Source organism: Bison bison, unplaced genomic scaffold, assembly GCF_000754665.1.
Source record: "Bison bison bison isolate TAMUID 2011002044 unplaced genomic scaffold, Bison_UMD1.0 scf7180017864066, whole genome shotgun sequence".
In the NCBI taxonomy this organism is placed as follows: domain Eukaryota; kingdom Metazoa; phylum Chordata; class Mammalia; order Artiodactyla; family Bovidae; genus Bison; species Bison bison.
The window spans coordinates 491,964-507,602 of NW_011494638.1; the positions used below are offsets into that span (position 1 = coordinate 491,964).

Genomic DNA, 15,639 nt, shown 5'->3' on the forward strand with positions numbered 1-15,639 from the left:
GAAAGATTGAGGGCAGGAGGAGAAGGGGAAGACAGAGGATGAGATGGTTGGATGGCATCACCAACTCAATGGACATGGGGTTGGATGAACTCCGGGAGTTGGTGATGGACAGGGAGGCCTGGTGTACAAAGAGTCGGACACAACTGAGCAACTGAACTGAACTGAAATCTTTTGATAACTCTGAAGTGAATATGTTTCTAAGAAAAGATCCACCCACAGCCTTCTTTCTCATGCACATTATTTCCATGGTTATGTCCATTAGCAAAAAGAATTCACAGTTCACTCAGACAGCAATGCACACTCACCACAATATGTATAAATAAGTTTGGAATCAATAAAGCGGACTCTGAGATTATGGAGTACAGCAGGCTCGTGAAGATAACTGAGGGCTGTGAGATCATTTTCACCCACAAGTATGTCAGGGTTTCTTAAATGAGGCAGTTCCTTGGTCTTTGGATCTAGACGATATTCCAAATCCTGAAAATGCACAAGATACAGCATCTGAATAAATCATGGCAAAAACCTGATACAGGCATGTATTAACACATTTTGATCATTTCCTATTCCTGATTTGTTTCTCAGTTATTAAATACATTTTCCTGGTACCCCCCAAAACCACAGAAATTGGTGGAAACAGCAAAAAATGAGAGTCTGTTTTCACTAGATGTATTAACTCATAGCAACATTTTTTGCTAATACAGTTTGAAAAGTCAAAGCCTAGATTATTTTTTCTACCTAGTTACTAGGCCAGATCATTTTCTACGGGAAAATAATTCTTTTTTTATCCTCTTCACCTGGTATAAGTGACAGACAATATAAGAGAGTGCTAAGAGCTTGGCTCTAGAGCCAGATCAACACAGGTTCAAGTCCTGAAACTGTTATTTACTTCTTGTGTGGTCTTGTGTATATTATTTAACCTTAATCTTTCATTTGTAAAAAGGGCATAATGGAAATAGCTCACAGGCGTGTGCTAAAAATTAAAGGAGACAATGTTTGGTATGTGGTAGGTACTTGGGAACTCCTGAACCCAGAGAGGCCCAAGAATCCCTTAAAATTAGATGTTAACACTTTGCATCTATGCATGTACGTGTAAGTACATACACATATGTGTATTTCTTTAAAATACAGTCCATAGTTTTTATTAGACTTTTAATGAAGTGCTTGGCCCTCCAAATTAAGAAGTACTACTCATTTTAAGGAATATGGCTTTATGGCAAAGTCAAGCATGGAGACTGTCACTCAATTATGTATTAAGGGGAAACAACATACAACACATGAAAAGGAAAAAAACAGCAATATAATTGCAGAGATGGACAAGTTAGTTTTGTAAAAAGACTTTTGCTAATACTTTTGTTAATACTAAAGAGATATATAGAGGTCAAATGTTCAAATCAGGTCGGAATGAATTCTGCAAAATGGGGAGGAAATTTTTACAGTCTGACCCTCGACCTCTCTTTGTCTGTTTATTAGGATCTAATGTCCTTTTCCAAAGCTGACTAGTCTTTGCATTGGCTTCTGCCATACAAAAAATGGTTATGTGATCTCAGGCAGACTGCTTAATATCTCTGAGTCTGGGCTTCCTTATTTGGAAAATAGTTACAATACCACATGCGAACGCACGGGTTTGCTGTGCGAATTATCATAAGAAAATATAGCCTAAAGTACCTAACGTGCCTCACAGAGTGGATGATCAATGAATATTGAATAAGTTAATTCCTTATTTGGTAGTCAAGGCCCTTCTAATCTGGTCTAATTCTTCCCTGCCTTCTTTCTGAATAATTGCCTTGCCTCTGTTTTGCTCTCCTGAAATTCATTCTCCACTCCACCACCAGTGAGTCCTTTCTAAAACAGAAAACTTGGCACTCTTCCGTTTAAAAACACTACAATCACTTCCCAGGTATACCAGTTGAAGTTTAAGAGTTGCAGCATGAACATGAGGCTCTCTTTGATCTGGTACCCCCCCACCCCCATATTCCTGCCAGTCCTCTCCCGTCAAATCCCAACAACATGAAACTTGTACAGTTCTCCAAATGCACAATACTGTGCATGCCTCCCTGCCCTTGCTGAGGCTCCTCCAGATCCCTGAAATGCACTCCTCCTTGTCTATTCATTCTTTAGACGATGCCTCTCTGACTCTTAGCCTTCATCAGTTCCTCTGACCAGTCTCCACTCTGTTCTATTTTGTTTCTTATTTATATTTATTATATCTTATGTCACACTATTCCTAAGTATATGTACTTTCTTATTTGACATTAATGTCAGAGAGCATATTTTTTGCCTCTTCTTTTTTTTTGTCTCTTCTTAACATGATACATAGCAAGTACCTTAACATACTAGCCTTAAACTAGAACACACACCTTTCTAAATCTCTGTTCAGTCAACTTGTGATATTCACTATCTTCAAAATATATTCCAAGTCTCACAAAGTCTATCCCCTTTCTCTTTGTTAATCTAAACTCTGTCTAGTCAAAACTCTTCCTTCTCTTGGGAGTCTTCCCTGAAGCACCCCACAGTGATGTTTCCCTCTTTTGGGACCCTAAAGTCCTCACTGTCTTTACAGTACAGCACAGTGGTTATGAGCACAGACCATAAAGGCAATCTACTGGCTCAAAGTCCCAACTTCATCCCTTAATGCCTATATAACTCTGAGCAAGTCCCAAACGTTCTGAGTCTCAGTATTTCATCCATAAAGTGGTAATAATAACGGGCCCACCTCATAGGATTGTTATGAGGATTAAGTGAGTTATAGGATATACAGGACTCAGAACTACACCTGGTACATAGTAAGTGTTTAATACATATTAACTGTCAGGACAGTATTACTCACTTGGGAATTAATCATAAGCTTATCTTTTGACATTTTTAGTATTGCAGTATTGAACTACTTTTTATATCCTGCATTCTCCTGGCTAGATTATAAATTGTTTAGAAGAAATTAATGTCACACTAAAAGTGTGACATGCCCTGTCAAATGCAGTAGAGAGAATAAAAAGGGTGGAACCAAGAGTCTATTCTGCAGTGAATGAAGATGGGAAAGTATAGAGACACAACTGGTTATAGGTTTTTCTGGCCACTAGCAAAGGGTTTTATAGATAATAGCTTCTAAGTAAATATTTTTCAAATACCTATTTCCAGCAAATATCATATCTCAAGCTGGGTCTTGAAATGTTGTTTTCTTAGTTAATATGAATTATTTAAGTGATATCCTAAACAAAATACAGATAAACAGGAATATCTATGGGAGGATTAGATGTGAATCTAAATCAGGTCATAATAAATTCATAAGCCAAAATAATGGGTTTTTTAAAGTATCTGCTATTTTCACTAACCCTTTGGGATAGAAACTTGTTTGCCATCTTTATCAGTTAAGTGAAAATATTAGATTAATTCAAAATTTAACTTCCAAGTGAAGTTAAGTATCTCACAGCAAATTTACCCTTTTGAATTTCCTTTACTTTATGCCATTAACAACAAATAAAAGCAGAATTCCTACCTTTCCATCCTCAAGTTGAAGCAGGAGAACTTTATCTCCTGGCTTATAATCTTTGAGCAGCTCTGCTGACTTCCAAACTTCTTCAGGATCAGGTATCCAAACCCTGGCAAACTAGAAGACAAGAAGAAAAAAATATTTAAACCAGCAATTCAATTACTTTATAATGATATTAAAAAATCATGGATGTATTTATAATTAAACAGTTTATGAACAAAATAAAACTCAGCAAATACGAAATTTAACTTTTAAATTAGCAGATGAAAAGTACTTTAGCCTCAGTAGTACCATAAGTCCACATTATTAAAAGGCACAATGCTCTGTATTGTGGTAATAATTTCACAATATATGCAATTCCAATCATTATGCCATACACCTTAAACTCATACAATGCAGTATGTCAATTCTATCTCAATAACACTATGGAAGTGGGGGAAACTATGCTCTGAAGAAATAGCCTTGATTAAAATTTGACTTTGCCTTATATTAAGAATGCTACCCCAAAATTTAATTTTAGATTAAAATGTACGTATAAATCTATTTTTTCACTGAATGCAGACTTTCATGGGTCTAAGAACAAGATTTGGAAGCTCTGGTGTGGTGGCTGTGCCAGTTTCAGCAGCACAGCTATTTTTTTCAATCATAAGATTTAAAATTTGAATTTTTTATTGTAGTTTTCATCCTGTGTTCTGCAAACCCTTAGTGATTTCTCAGTATTCATGGGGGATCATTATGGTATGAGCAGAGGAGCCACAGCTGTTTTACATACTGGACATCTGGAATTTGCTTTGAAGAAAGTTCTGTTGCTAATTTTTAAAAAATGAGAAGGCACTGCTGTCTATATTTTGTTTTCATTATTATGAGTGAAAATGGTAAAATGGAATATTCATCCTAGCCTCAATATCATGAAAGAGGTATCAAGAGGAGTTTCTAAAACAGCAAATCTTTAGCCTTAACTACACCCTCTGGACTTAAGCCAATTTTGAACTTCAGATCAATTTTGATTGGGTCCTCCAAACACCACAATGAAGAGGTGTTTTATGACTGTTTGGATTCCTTAGAAAGGACTCTCCCTTTAAAACATATGTACACTAAACCTTGGTGCCCATTTTCAGGAATATATCACATATGAAAATATCACCAACGCCAGTCTTTCTCTATTTTCTTCAGAGCTTTTATTACTACCTGAATTTATTTATGCTATTTCTTGTTTAAGTATTTACTATTTTTCTTTGTTAGAATATAAGTTCCATATTTGTCTTGTTCAACACTGTATCAAGTGCTTGTGTATCTGGTACAAAGCTGGGCCCTGAATATTTGCTAAAAGAATGCCAATCCTTAAATTGAATAGAAGTGAGCATAGAAACAAACAAACAAACAAACAGGACAAAACCTCACCCCTTGCTTTATTTATCTCTTATTATCATAGATTCATGCAGATTTTTGGTCTGAACAGTTTGTAGAGAAAAGGGTACCAAGCCGGGTTATGGGTTCCAATCACAGGACTACCAGATTGGTCTTTTAGCTTTTATTTCAGGTATCTGCAAGATGGGGGATGACAGCAAGACTCATCTAGTTTATCTCCAAGGTTTATACACACAGAAACTCTGTGAAAAGTATAAACCAATATATAAGTATAGGCTGAGATTGTTACTAAATGTTTTTTCCATAAGAAGTGATTGTTAATGTTATATACCAAATATGTTACTACAACTTATTTCATAACTTTTCCCTCAGTTATACAGCCCCTTAAACTGAGTAATATCCATACACATTACTAAAATCTTACTCATTCAATAAAGATTTCTGGGAGGCTCAAGAGGGAGGTGGTACATGTATAATCATGGCTGATTTGCCATAAATGTTGTGCGGCAGAAACCATCACAAAATTGTAAAGCATTTTTCCACCAATTAAAAAATAAATTAAAAAAATAAACATTTCTGTTTACTAACTGCTTCCACTCTGAAGCCTACTTTAGAAAGCCAGTATTTCTATAACTTTTTCTGAAAGGGATTTACTAGTTCCAAAAAAGATGTCTGAAACATGAGACTCAGAGTCATGAAATAACCTACTACCTTGACTGATGAAAACACAAAAAGCAAAATGGGTCCAAGTGAGTATGTAGAATCATGGCTGACCTGCTCTAAACATGAGTTTTCAACTAAATCTAGAAAGAAGTGCCTTTGTGTTTTGTCCATAGCAAGCTCTAGCTCAGATTTCTACAAGTATTTTGGAAGCAGTAGTGAGCTGGTACTTTGCCAAAGGTTTGATTTCCAAGAGCCAGATGTTAACAACACTTACAGATAGAAGACAGAGGCTAAGGCCCTTACACTCACCAGAGGCAAGATACTGAAATACCAAACATCACTCTGACAACCAACTTCCCCCTTATCTTATCTCTGCTGCTGCTGCTAAGTCACTTCAGTCATGTCTGGCTCTGTGCGACCCCATAGACGGCACCCTACTAGGCTCCCCTGTCCTAGGATTCTCCAGGCAAGAACACTGGAGTGGGTTGCCATTTCCTTCTCCAATGCATGAAAGTGAAAAGTGAAAGTGAAGTCGCTCAGTCGTGTCCAACTCTTCGAGACCCCATGGACTGCAGCCTACCAGGCTCCTGCGTCCATGGGATTTTCCAGGCAAGAGTACTGGAGTGGGGTACCATCGCCTTCTCTGTTATCTTATTTCTATCTCTGGGGAAAATATCCAAGGAGAAATAGGTCAGAAATCAGTCTATTATTACCACTGTCTCTTTTTTATTCTTTTCCATCTTAATCAGTGAGGATCAGTGACTCTGCAGAAACAACTATACAGAACTAGGTCAGTTGGGAAAATATATATACCTTAGATACTAAAAGAGAGGAATCTCAACCTGACAACGCCCCTTCCTATTGCCTCTAAAACCTCCAACCCTACTTTCCACTGTCCCCTTAAGCCCCCAGAGAAAATACACATGGTAGCCCTGATGAAGAAGACTAAGCTTGTTCAGCTACATCCAGTGTGAAGACTGAAAAGGAAGACAAGAAGGCAAGGTCCCAAGATCACACGAGAACCTAAAAGAGATATATGTTAGCAACAGTCAGGGAGGAATCAGAAATAGGAGTGGATACACCTACCCACTAAGTCTGCCCAGGTACCTAGTGAAACCAAAGCAGTTAGTGAAAGATAATCCTAGCCAAAGTGAACCAGCCCTGACAGAGTTCCCAGCAAGACAAGACAAGGGAAGGTCCAATGTCTTGTAACAACTCTGTCACCAGCTGTCTGCATTAGCTAATAGAGGGTGAAGCTTTCCTGCAATGCTCCCCATTCCATTTTTAACTCACACTACTCTAGCCCTCATTACCTTGTGAGTCCTTCAAATGCCTCACTTACGATACCTCAGACCTCCTACACTAGACTGCATGCTCCTTAAGCCATCTTTGAACCCCATCTAGACTGGCTTACCTCCTTGACCACAGTTAGTGGCACATTTGTGTTGATTCTACTTAAGGCAGAGGTAGGGCAAGGGAAGGGGGAAAAGTCAGGAGAATGGCGAAGAGAAGTAGCAAAGGCAAACTTCACAGACCCACCTCAGGATTTTTCTTGAAGCTACAAAGCACAGCTGAGATGGGGTAGGAGTCAGAGACTCAGAGAAGAGACTCGTGGAGTAGTAGGCAAAGAGTGAACACTGATGCAGAAACTGTAGAAGAAGGGAAAACAAGGATTTGGGATATGAGGTACTGTGACTAAAGCCACAAAAACTGTAGGACATGAAGAAAAGAGGAAAAGGCTTAAAACAGAAAACACTGAAATATAAATACACATCAAAGATTAGTAGCTTGCAAGGAAAATAAAAACCATCTGTCATACAACATAATTTACGACGAGATAAAGCTGACTGAGTCTAATGGGAGAGCCCTGGAAAGGCGGGTTCAGGGGACATGCCTGCACCGGTCCCTGAAGAGAGGGGCACCAAACAGCATGGCTTCTCAGGGGTTACACCCATCCCTGTGTGCTGAAGGAGGCAGCAGTCATCATTCTCATTGTATTCTACCACAATGACAACACTCAATTGGTCCTTGATTAATGCAGGTGACTCACTGGAAGTTTTGCGAACTTGCATTTTGTCAGTCAAGGAACCCAAAAGTTTGAGTATTCAGAATAATATTTTCTGAGGCCTCACACACCTTGGGAATGAGACTGACAGTAAATGACCAGTCCCTAAATCCCAAAAATCTGATCCATGTGATTCTCTCCCTTCCCCAAACTCCCATGCACGTTATTTGCTTACAGACAGCACACATGCACATCTTTCATAGTTCCCCTATTAAGTCATAGCAGTTTGGCAACATGGAATCTACTTGGTTCAATTTTAATACCCCATTGAAAACATTCACAAAAATGAATGCTTTATGTGACAATTCAAACAAGCCTATAATAACTAAGTGCTTCTCTAGGCTATGAACTGAAGCAGAAGAGAAATCCTGAATCATCAATACCCTTTCCTCTGATTCCTGACATTAACACTGATAGCCAAGTGGTTACTAAGTAATTCATATAACCCTAAAGGCATGTTTTTCAGGTAGAAAATTTAGGAACTACAATGTTAAAGCACATGATGGACTTTCCAGAAACTACACGCACGCACGCACACACACTGTATCTGTTGACATAATAAACTCCCATATACCCACCTAGGTTCAGGATTAGAACCTTACCTCTCAGTGGAATCATATTCTTAAACATTTCATTTTCCCTCCATTTTCAATCATCACTGCCACAGTCTGGTCATGCCAAACTATGGGTTTGCTGTATTGTAAATAAGCCCTTGCTTTCAAACAACAGACTCCTATTTATCCTTCACATCTGTGTTAAAGTACTGCCTTCTCTAAGAAGAACTTCCTGACTTCCCACCATCATTTGGCACTCTACTCTCAATGTCCCCATTACCGCATGCAATTTTCATCCCACTAAATGATGACTTTGCTTGCCTATCTCCTTCTACCGATTGTTGGTTCCTTGAGAGGAAGAGTATGTCTCATTCACCTTTGTCTCTTCAGCACTTAACACAGGGCCCGTCTAATAATTTCTTAATAAACCTTTATTACATGAATGTTCCTGGCCGTACACATTATACTCTAAGAGGGTAGCTTAAAAGAAGTATCAGAAAGAGGCTCCAAGAATCTTCTAAAGGGTCTCTAATTTCTAGAAGTAGAGAAAGATGAAAGTGACTTTGGAGAGCTGAATTATATAGGAAATTTTGGTTTGAAAGAAGGAAAAACAGCCAGACAGCAACGCAGCAGAGAAGTAATGAAACACCCTTTCCTCCCCCAAACAAACCTCCATCCCTTCATAATTTATGTAGAGTGGAAGCTACACCTCACTTCCAGAACAGAGAGCCCCACTCCCAATCCCACCAAGGTGATGTGACCACCATTTCCACCAACCATCTCCTACAGCAGCAAAGTGGGGAATGGATGGGAAGAATGGTAAGCCAAGGGGTTGGAGCAGGGAAAGAGGGTCACACCAAAATGGGGGAAAGAAGAGAATGGCTGGGGGTGAAGAAAAGGGGCATTTTGGATGGGGCTGGAAGTGAAGAGCAGAAGTGTCCTGTGCCCCTCTGAGGCTTTTTAACAGATACAAGCATACCTCACTTTACGGCACTCCACTCTGCTTTACTGTACTTTGCAGATTGAGGGTCTGTGGCAACCCTGTGTCAGGCAAGTCTACTGGCACCATTTTTCCAACAAGATTTGCTCACTTCATCTCTGTGTCACATTTTGATAATTCTCACAAAGTTTAAAACTTTTTTGTTCCTGTTACATTTGCTTTGGTGATCCGTGACCTTTGCTATTACTACTGTACTTGTTTTGTGGTGCAGCGAACCACATCCACATAAAATGGTGAACTTCATTGATAATGCTGTGCGTGTTCTGACTGTTCCAACTACTGGTTATTTCCCTGGCTCTTCCTCTCCTTGGGCCTTCCTATTCTTTAGGACACAACAATATTGATATTAGGCAAATTAATAACCTTATAATGGTCTCTAAGTCTTCATGTGAAAGGAAGAGTTGCAGGTCTCTCACTTTAAGTTAAAAGCTAGAAATGATTAAGCTTAGTGAGGACAGTGCATTGAAGGCTGAGCTAGACCAAAAACACTTACACCAAATAGTCAAGCTGTGAATCCAAAGAAAAAGTTCTTAAAGGAAATTAAAAGTGCTACTTCAAAGAACACACAAATCATTGATATGGAAAAAGTTGGAGTGGTCTGGAAGGAAGATCAAACCAGCCACAACATTCCCTTAAGCCAAAGCCAAATCTACAGCAAGGCTCTAACTCTCTTCAATTACATAAAGGCTGAGAGGTAAGGAAGCCGCAGAAGAAGAATGTGAAGGTTGAAGGAAAGAAGTCATTTCCGTAACAGAGAAGTGCAAGGTGAAGCAGCAACTGCTGATGTAGACGCTGCAGTAAGTTATCCCAGATGATCTAGTTAAAATACTGACGGTGGCTACCCTAAACAACAGATTTTCAGTGTAAACAAAACAGCCTTATTTTGGAAGAAGATGCCCTCTAGGACTCTCATAGCTGGAGAGAAGTTAATGCCTGGCTTCACAGCTTCAAAGGACAGGCTGACTCTCTTGTTAGAGGTCAATGGAGCTGGTAGTTTGAAACTGAAGACAATGCTCATATACTATACCCCAAATCCTAAGGGCCCTTAAAAATTATGCTAAAACTACTCTGCCTATGCTGTATAAATGGAACAACAAAAGCTTGGATGACAGCACATCTGTTGACAACATGGTTTACTGAATGTTTTAACCCCACTGTTGAGACCAATTGCTCAAGGGAAAAAAGATTCCTTTCAAAACATTACTGCTCATTGACAATGCACCTGACCACTCAAGGGCTCTGATGGAGATATAAAACAAGATTAATGTGGTTTTCATGTCTGTTAACAGAGCATTCATTCTGCAGCTCACAGATCAGGAGTCATTCTGACTTTCAAGTCTTTTTCTTTAAGAAATACTTTTTCTTATTCTTTAAGAAATACTTTTCACTGCTATAGACAGTGATTCCTCTAATGGAAGTGGGCAAAGTAATTGAACCATTCTGGAAAGGAGTCACCATTCCGCTGCTGCTGCTAAGTTGCTTCAGTTGTGTCCGACTCTGTGCGACCCCATAGATGGCAGCCCACCAGGCTCCCCTGTCCCTGGGATTCTCTAGGCAAGAACACTGCAGTGGGTTGCCATTTCCTTCTCCAATGCATGAAAGTGAAAAGTGAAAGTGAAGTCGCTCAGTCGTGTCCGACTCTTCACGACCCCATAGACTGCAGCCTACCAGGCTCCTCCGTCCATGGGATTTTTCAAGCAAGAGTACTGAAGTGGGTTGCCATTGCCTTCTCTGGTCACCATTCTAGATGCCATTAATCATGATTCATGGGAAGAGGTCAAATACCAACATAACAGGAGTTTGGAAGAAGTTGATTCTGACCCTCATGGATGACTTTGAGGAGTTTAAGATTTCAGTGGAGGAAATAACTGCAGATGTGATAGAAATAGCAAGCATTAGGAGTGGAGCCTGAAGATGTGACTGAATTAGGGCAATCTCACAATAAAACCTAAATGAGGAGTTGCTTCTTGTGGAGGTGCAAAGAAAGTATTTTTTGGAGAGGGAATCTACTCCTGGTGAAGATGGCTGAAATGACAACAAAGAATTTAAACTTGGTTAACAAAGCAGCAGGGTTTGAGAGGATTGACTCCCATTTTGGAAGAATTTCTTGTGGGTAAAGTGCTATCAAACAGTACTGCATGATACAGGGAAATAGTTCATGAAAGGGCAAGTCAATTAATGCAGCAAATTTCATTGTTGTCTTATTTAATGAAATTGCCATAGCCACATTACCCTGATCAGTAAGCAAAGACCAACATGGAGGCAAGACCCTCCATCAAAAAAAAGATTATAACTTGCTGAAGGCAAAGATGATGATTAGCTTTTGGGTTTTTGTTTTTTGTTTTTTTTTTGTCACTAAGTTGTGCCTGACTCTTTTGCAACCCCATGGACTGTAGCCTGCCAGGTTCCTCTGTCCATGGGATTCTCCAGGCGAGAATACTAGAGTGGGTTGCCATTTCTTTCTCCAGGGGATGTTCCTGACCCAGGGATTGAAAATGCATCTCCTGCTTTGGCAGGCTCTTTACCACTGAACCACCAGGGAAGCAATAAAGTAATTTTTAATTAAGGTATGTACATTGGTTTTTTTAGACATAATGCTATTGAACACTTAATAGACTACAGTATAGTGTATGCATAATAGTTGTATTATGCACTGGGAAACCAAAACATTATTGTGACTCATTTTATTGCGATATTCACTTTATTGCAGTGGTCCAGAACCAAACTCACAGCATCTCTAAGGTATGCTTGTATCAAGGCTTAGACCTTAAAAGTGTTAGAGCTTGAATCCAAATCCATGTCTACTCTATAAGCCAAACATTCTTTCCACTCTCTCTCTCTTCTCCCTAATTAAAATAGATTTCAGAAAGAAACTCCCCTCCCCCACTCCAAAATTGATCCCCTTTGTGTTGTAATGAAAAGTGCTATTAAACCGGCCCATTTCATCAGATGAGACTTAAGGATGTCTCATCTAGACAATCTGTCAAAGCCACAGGGGTCAGCCAGGCATCCATCCTCAGTATTCCAATTAGTTGTGACCATAGAATGAAGCTCTGCCAAGAAATGGGTTCAGGGAATAATACCAAAAAAAAAAAAAATCTGCCAAGAGCTAAGATTTTAATAAATGAATGATTCCAGTTCATTTACTTCTATAAATGACAAATGACAGGGTTAATTTAAGATTTTTAATTTTTTTGTAACTCTTAAAGTTACCGTGCATGTACTGTGAAGTCAGCTTCCAGCAGGCAATGAAATTATTTTAATTTCATGAAGAAAACAAGAACACTGAAAATTAATGAATATATTTTGTCACCATCAAGTAGCAAAAATTAAATAATCCTCCCTAGAATTCTATATGATATGGTAGAGCTTCAGAATGAATATTTTTAGATACTACAGTTCTTTAATATTCCTGTAAAGATTATTTTAGGAACTAGGTCTCACTTTATAAGCACAGTCTTCAAATCCGCATCTAGAAAAAATTACTATTTCTATCAACAATTAGCTACAGGTATTTAAGGATAAATTACAAAATTCTAAATAGGCAAAATAACCAAAGGTAAGATAGAATCAAAAACAAAGAAAGGAATCCTATTGATCATCTTCACTGTAAGGCTTTTTGTTTGATTAGGATAAAGAAAATTCCTAATTCATATTCTTTACTTAATTCTTGCAATATGCTTTATAATTTTTATTATTAAAGAAGTCTCTCAGTCAACAAACAGCTTGAAAAAGGTTAAGTAACTGACACCAAAGTCACTTAGCTAATAAATGACAGAGGCAGAATTCAAACCCAGGACAATCTCTGACTTCAAAACCACTCAGGATGTATAATGAAGGACAGAAACTCAATGAATCACTTTCCCCTGATTGTGATCAAGGTTTGCCCAATTAAGCAAACCAACTCACACTTTTTTACCACTTTCAACACTTGCTCCCAATATAGAAAGAAGTATAAAAATAGTCATGCTAATTATGTACCTTTGTATATAAATGTCTTCCTTCCACATAGAACATCTACCAGTCTGATAAATGATTTGGTGCTGAAAGAAGTCATGGGTAATTTTTAAATCTGAAATTAAAATGTCTCAACATGGTAAATTTTTTTCTTCCATGTTTTTTTGAGATGTAGTTGATAAGCTGCTGCTACTGCTGCTAAGTCATTTCAGTTGTGCCCGACTCTGTGCGACCCCATAGACGGCAGCCCACCAGGCTCCCCAGTCCCTGGGATTCTCCAGGTAAGAACACTGGAGTGGGTTGCCATTTCCTTCTCCAATACATGAAAGAGAAAAGTGAAAGTGAAGTCACTCAGTCGTGTCCGACCCTCAGCGACCCCATGGACTGCAGCCTACCAGGCCCCTCCGTCCATGGGATTTTCCAGGCAAGAGTACTGGAGTGGGGTGCCATTGCCTTCTCCGAGTTGACATGCAGCACTGTATAAGTTTAAGGTATACATCATCATGATTTGGCTTATATACACTATGAAATGATTACTACATCTCAAGTTTAGTGAATACCCATCATCTCATATAAATACAGAATTAAATAAAAAATTTAAATATATTTTTCCTTGTGATGAGAACCCTTAGGATTTATTCTCTTAACAGCTTCCATTTATAACACACAGTGGTGTTAACTATATTATTTGTTATGCTATGTTATTAACATGATTATGTTAATCATGTTGTGTGTTACATCCCTAGTATTTATTTACCTTAAGACTGGAAGTTTGTACCCTCACCCAATTCCTGCTTTCCCAACCTCCCACCTCTGGTAACTACAAATTGGATCTCTTCTTCCATGAGTCTGTATGCTTTTAAAGTATAATTTACCTATAATACTAAGACAGCTCCTGGTACACAACACAGTGACTCAATATGTCTATAAACTGAAAATGATCAACACTCAACATGCTAAATTTTGAAGGAATCTGACAAAACAGACATTATATGAGATAACACAGATATATAGCTCCCTCCTGTTTATAACAGGCAGCTCAGTTTTGTTTGCCCCCAGCTTTGGGGATGCACACTTCTGGCAGAGATCAACGGTCTGGAGCTACCTTGGGGTATTGCAGGTCCTTCATGATCTGGCCTCTGACAACGTCTTCGGTCTCATCTTTCACCATTCCTGCTTGTGTTTAACCCCTCTAACAACATCTCGTTCCTCCATACCTATCTCTTTACTCACATTAAACTCCAAGCCTGGCAAACCTTTTCCCTATCCTCATCACCCAGTTCATGCCTGTGTCCTAGAAGTGCCCATCTTTCAGCAGCATTTGACTGCTGGCCTTGGCAACCTACCTGGAATGCTCTTTGCCTGAATTCTGAGATTCCCTATTCTCACAGTTCCCTCCTACCCATCACATCACTCCTTTCACAGGTCTGCCTCTGCCATCCAACCTCTAAATGTTGGAATGGCCTGGACCTCTGAGCTGAGTCTTTTCTCTCTTCTGAAAGTGAAAGTCGCTCAGTCGTGTCTTACTCTTTGTGACCCCATGGACTGTAGCCCTCCAGACTCCTCCGTCCATGGAGTTCTCCAGGCAAGAATACTGGAGTGGGTTGCTACTCCCTTCTCCAAGAAATCAGTTCCAACCCAGGGATTGAACCGAAGTCCCTTGCATTGCAGGCAGATTCTTTACAATCTGGGCCACCAGGGAAGCCTTTTCTCTCTTCTAGTGCAGTATTAAGAGGCAGGCTGTAGGACTGGACTGGGTTTTGTGGTTTACTAACACTGTGGCTTCTCTGGGCCTCATCTACAAAAAAAGTAATAATAATGCCTATGATAAAGAGTTACTATGAGGATTAAATTAATATTAGCTATCTTCATTAATATTATTATTATGATTAGCTATTACTATTGTTATTTTTAATTTTACACTGCATTCTATCCACCTTCATGAGTTTGAACACCAATTTTCCCCAAATTTCAATCTCTAGCCCAGACCTTTCTGTTGAACCCCAGACCCAGACTCATATAACTTCCTAAGATCTCTATTTAAATGTCTCATAGGCATCTTAAACTTAATTGTAATTATTTCCCCATAGGTTTGTCTCTTTAACTAGATTGTGACTTCCTTGGGGACAATATCTATGATATATCCATTGTCATCACCCTCACACCTGGCCCAGTGTTTAGCAAAGTAGATGTTCAGGAGAGATCAGCTGAATGAATGAACAAATAAAAAACAAATGAATGATGAGTTGTTAGGAACCACAGAATTTTCATGGATTTGAAATCTGAAGAAATGGTATGCTAAAACAGAAAACCAATCATGGCAGAAGTTACAGAAGAGAATCAAAAATAATTTCATTAGCTACCAGTACAAACATGAGTGGAAACAATAATCCTGTCACAGACACTTAAAAATACAAGCCTGGCTTGCCCAAATGAAATGCCCAGCATTTCTCAACAGGAGATTACTTGTAAAGATAATGAACAGAACATGCATAAATATGAAGAGCCTCTATGTTACAAGAACATATTCATATTTATATCTTAT

General features: G+C 38.9%; 1 protein-coding gene across 1 annotated transcript in view; it reads right to left on the reverse strand.

Moving 5' to 3' along the window:
* The window catches only part of MYO5A (myosin VA (heavy chain 12, myoxin)), a 142,935-nt gene extending 128,670 nt beyond the window's left edge, over window positions 1–14,265 (reverse strand). Inside the window, exons 1-3 of the mRNA XM_010836839.1 lie at window positions 14,200–14,265; window positions 3,494–3,604; window positions 306–477 (exon numbers count right to left, since the gene is read on the reverse strand). Of these exons, the coding sequence (XP_010835141.1) occupies window positions 306–477; window positions 3,494–3,604; window positions 14,200–14,265 (349 nt within the window). The remainder of the gene's footprint in view (window positions 1–305; window positions 478–3,493; window positions 3,605–14,199) is intronic.
* Window positions 14,266–15,639: the final 1,374 nt, after the last annotated feature.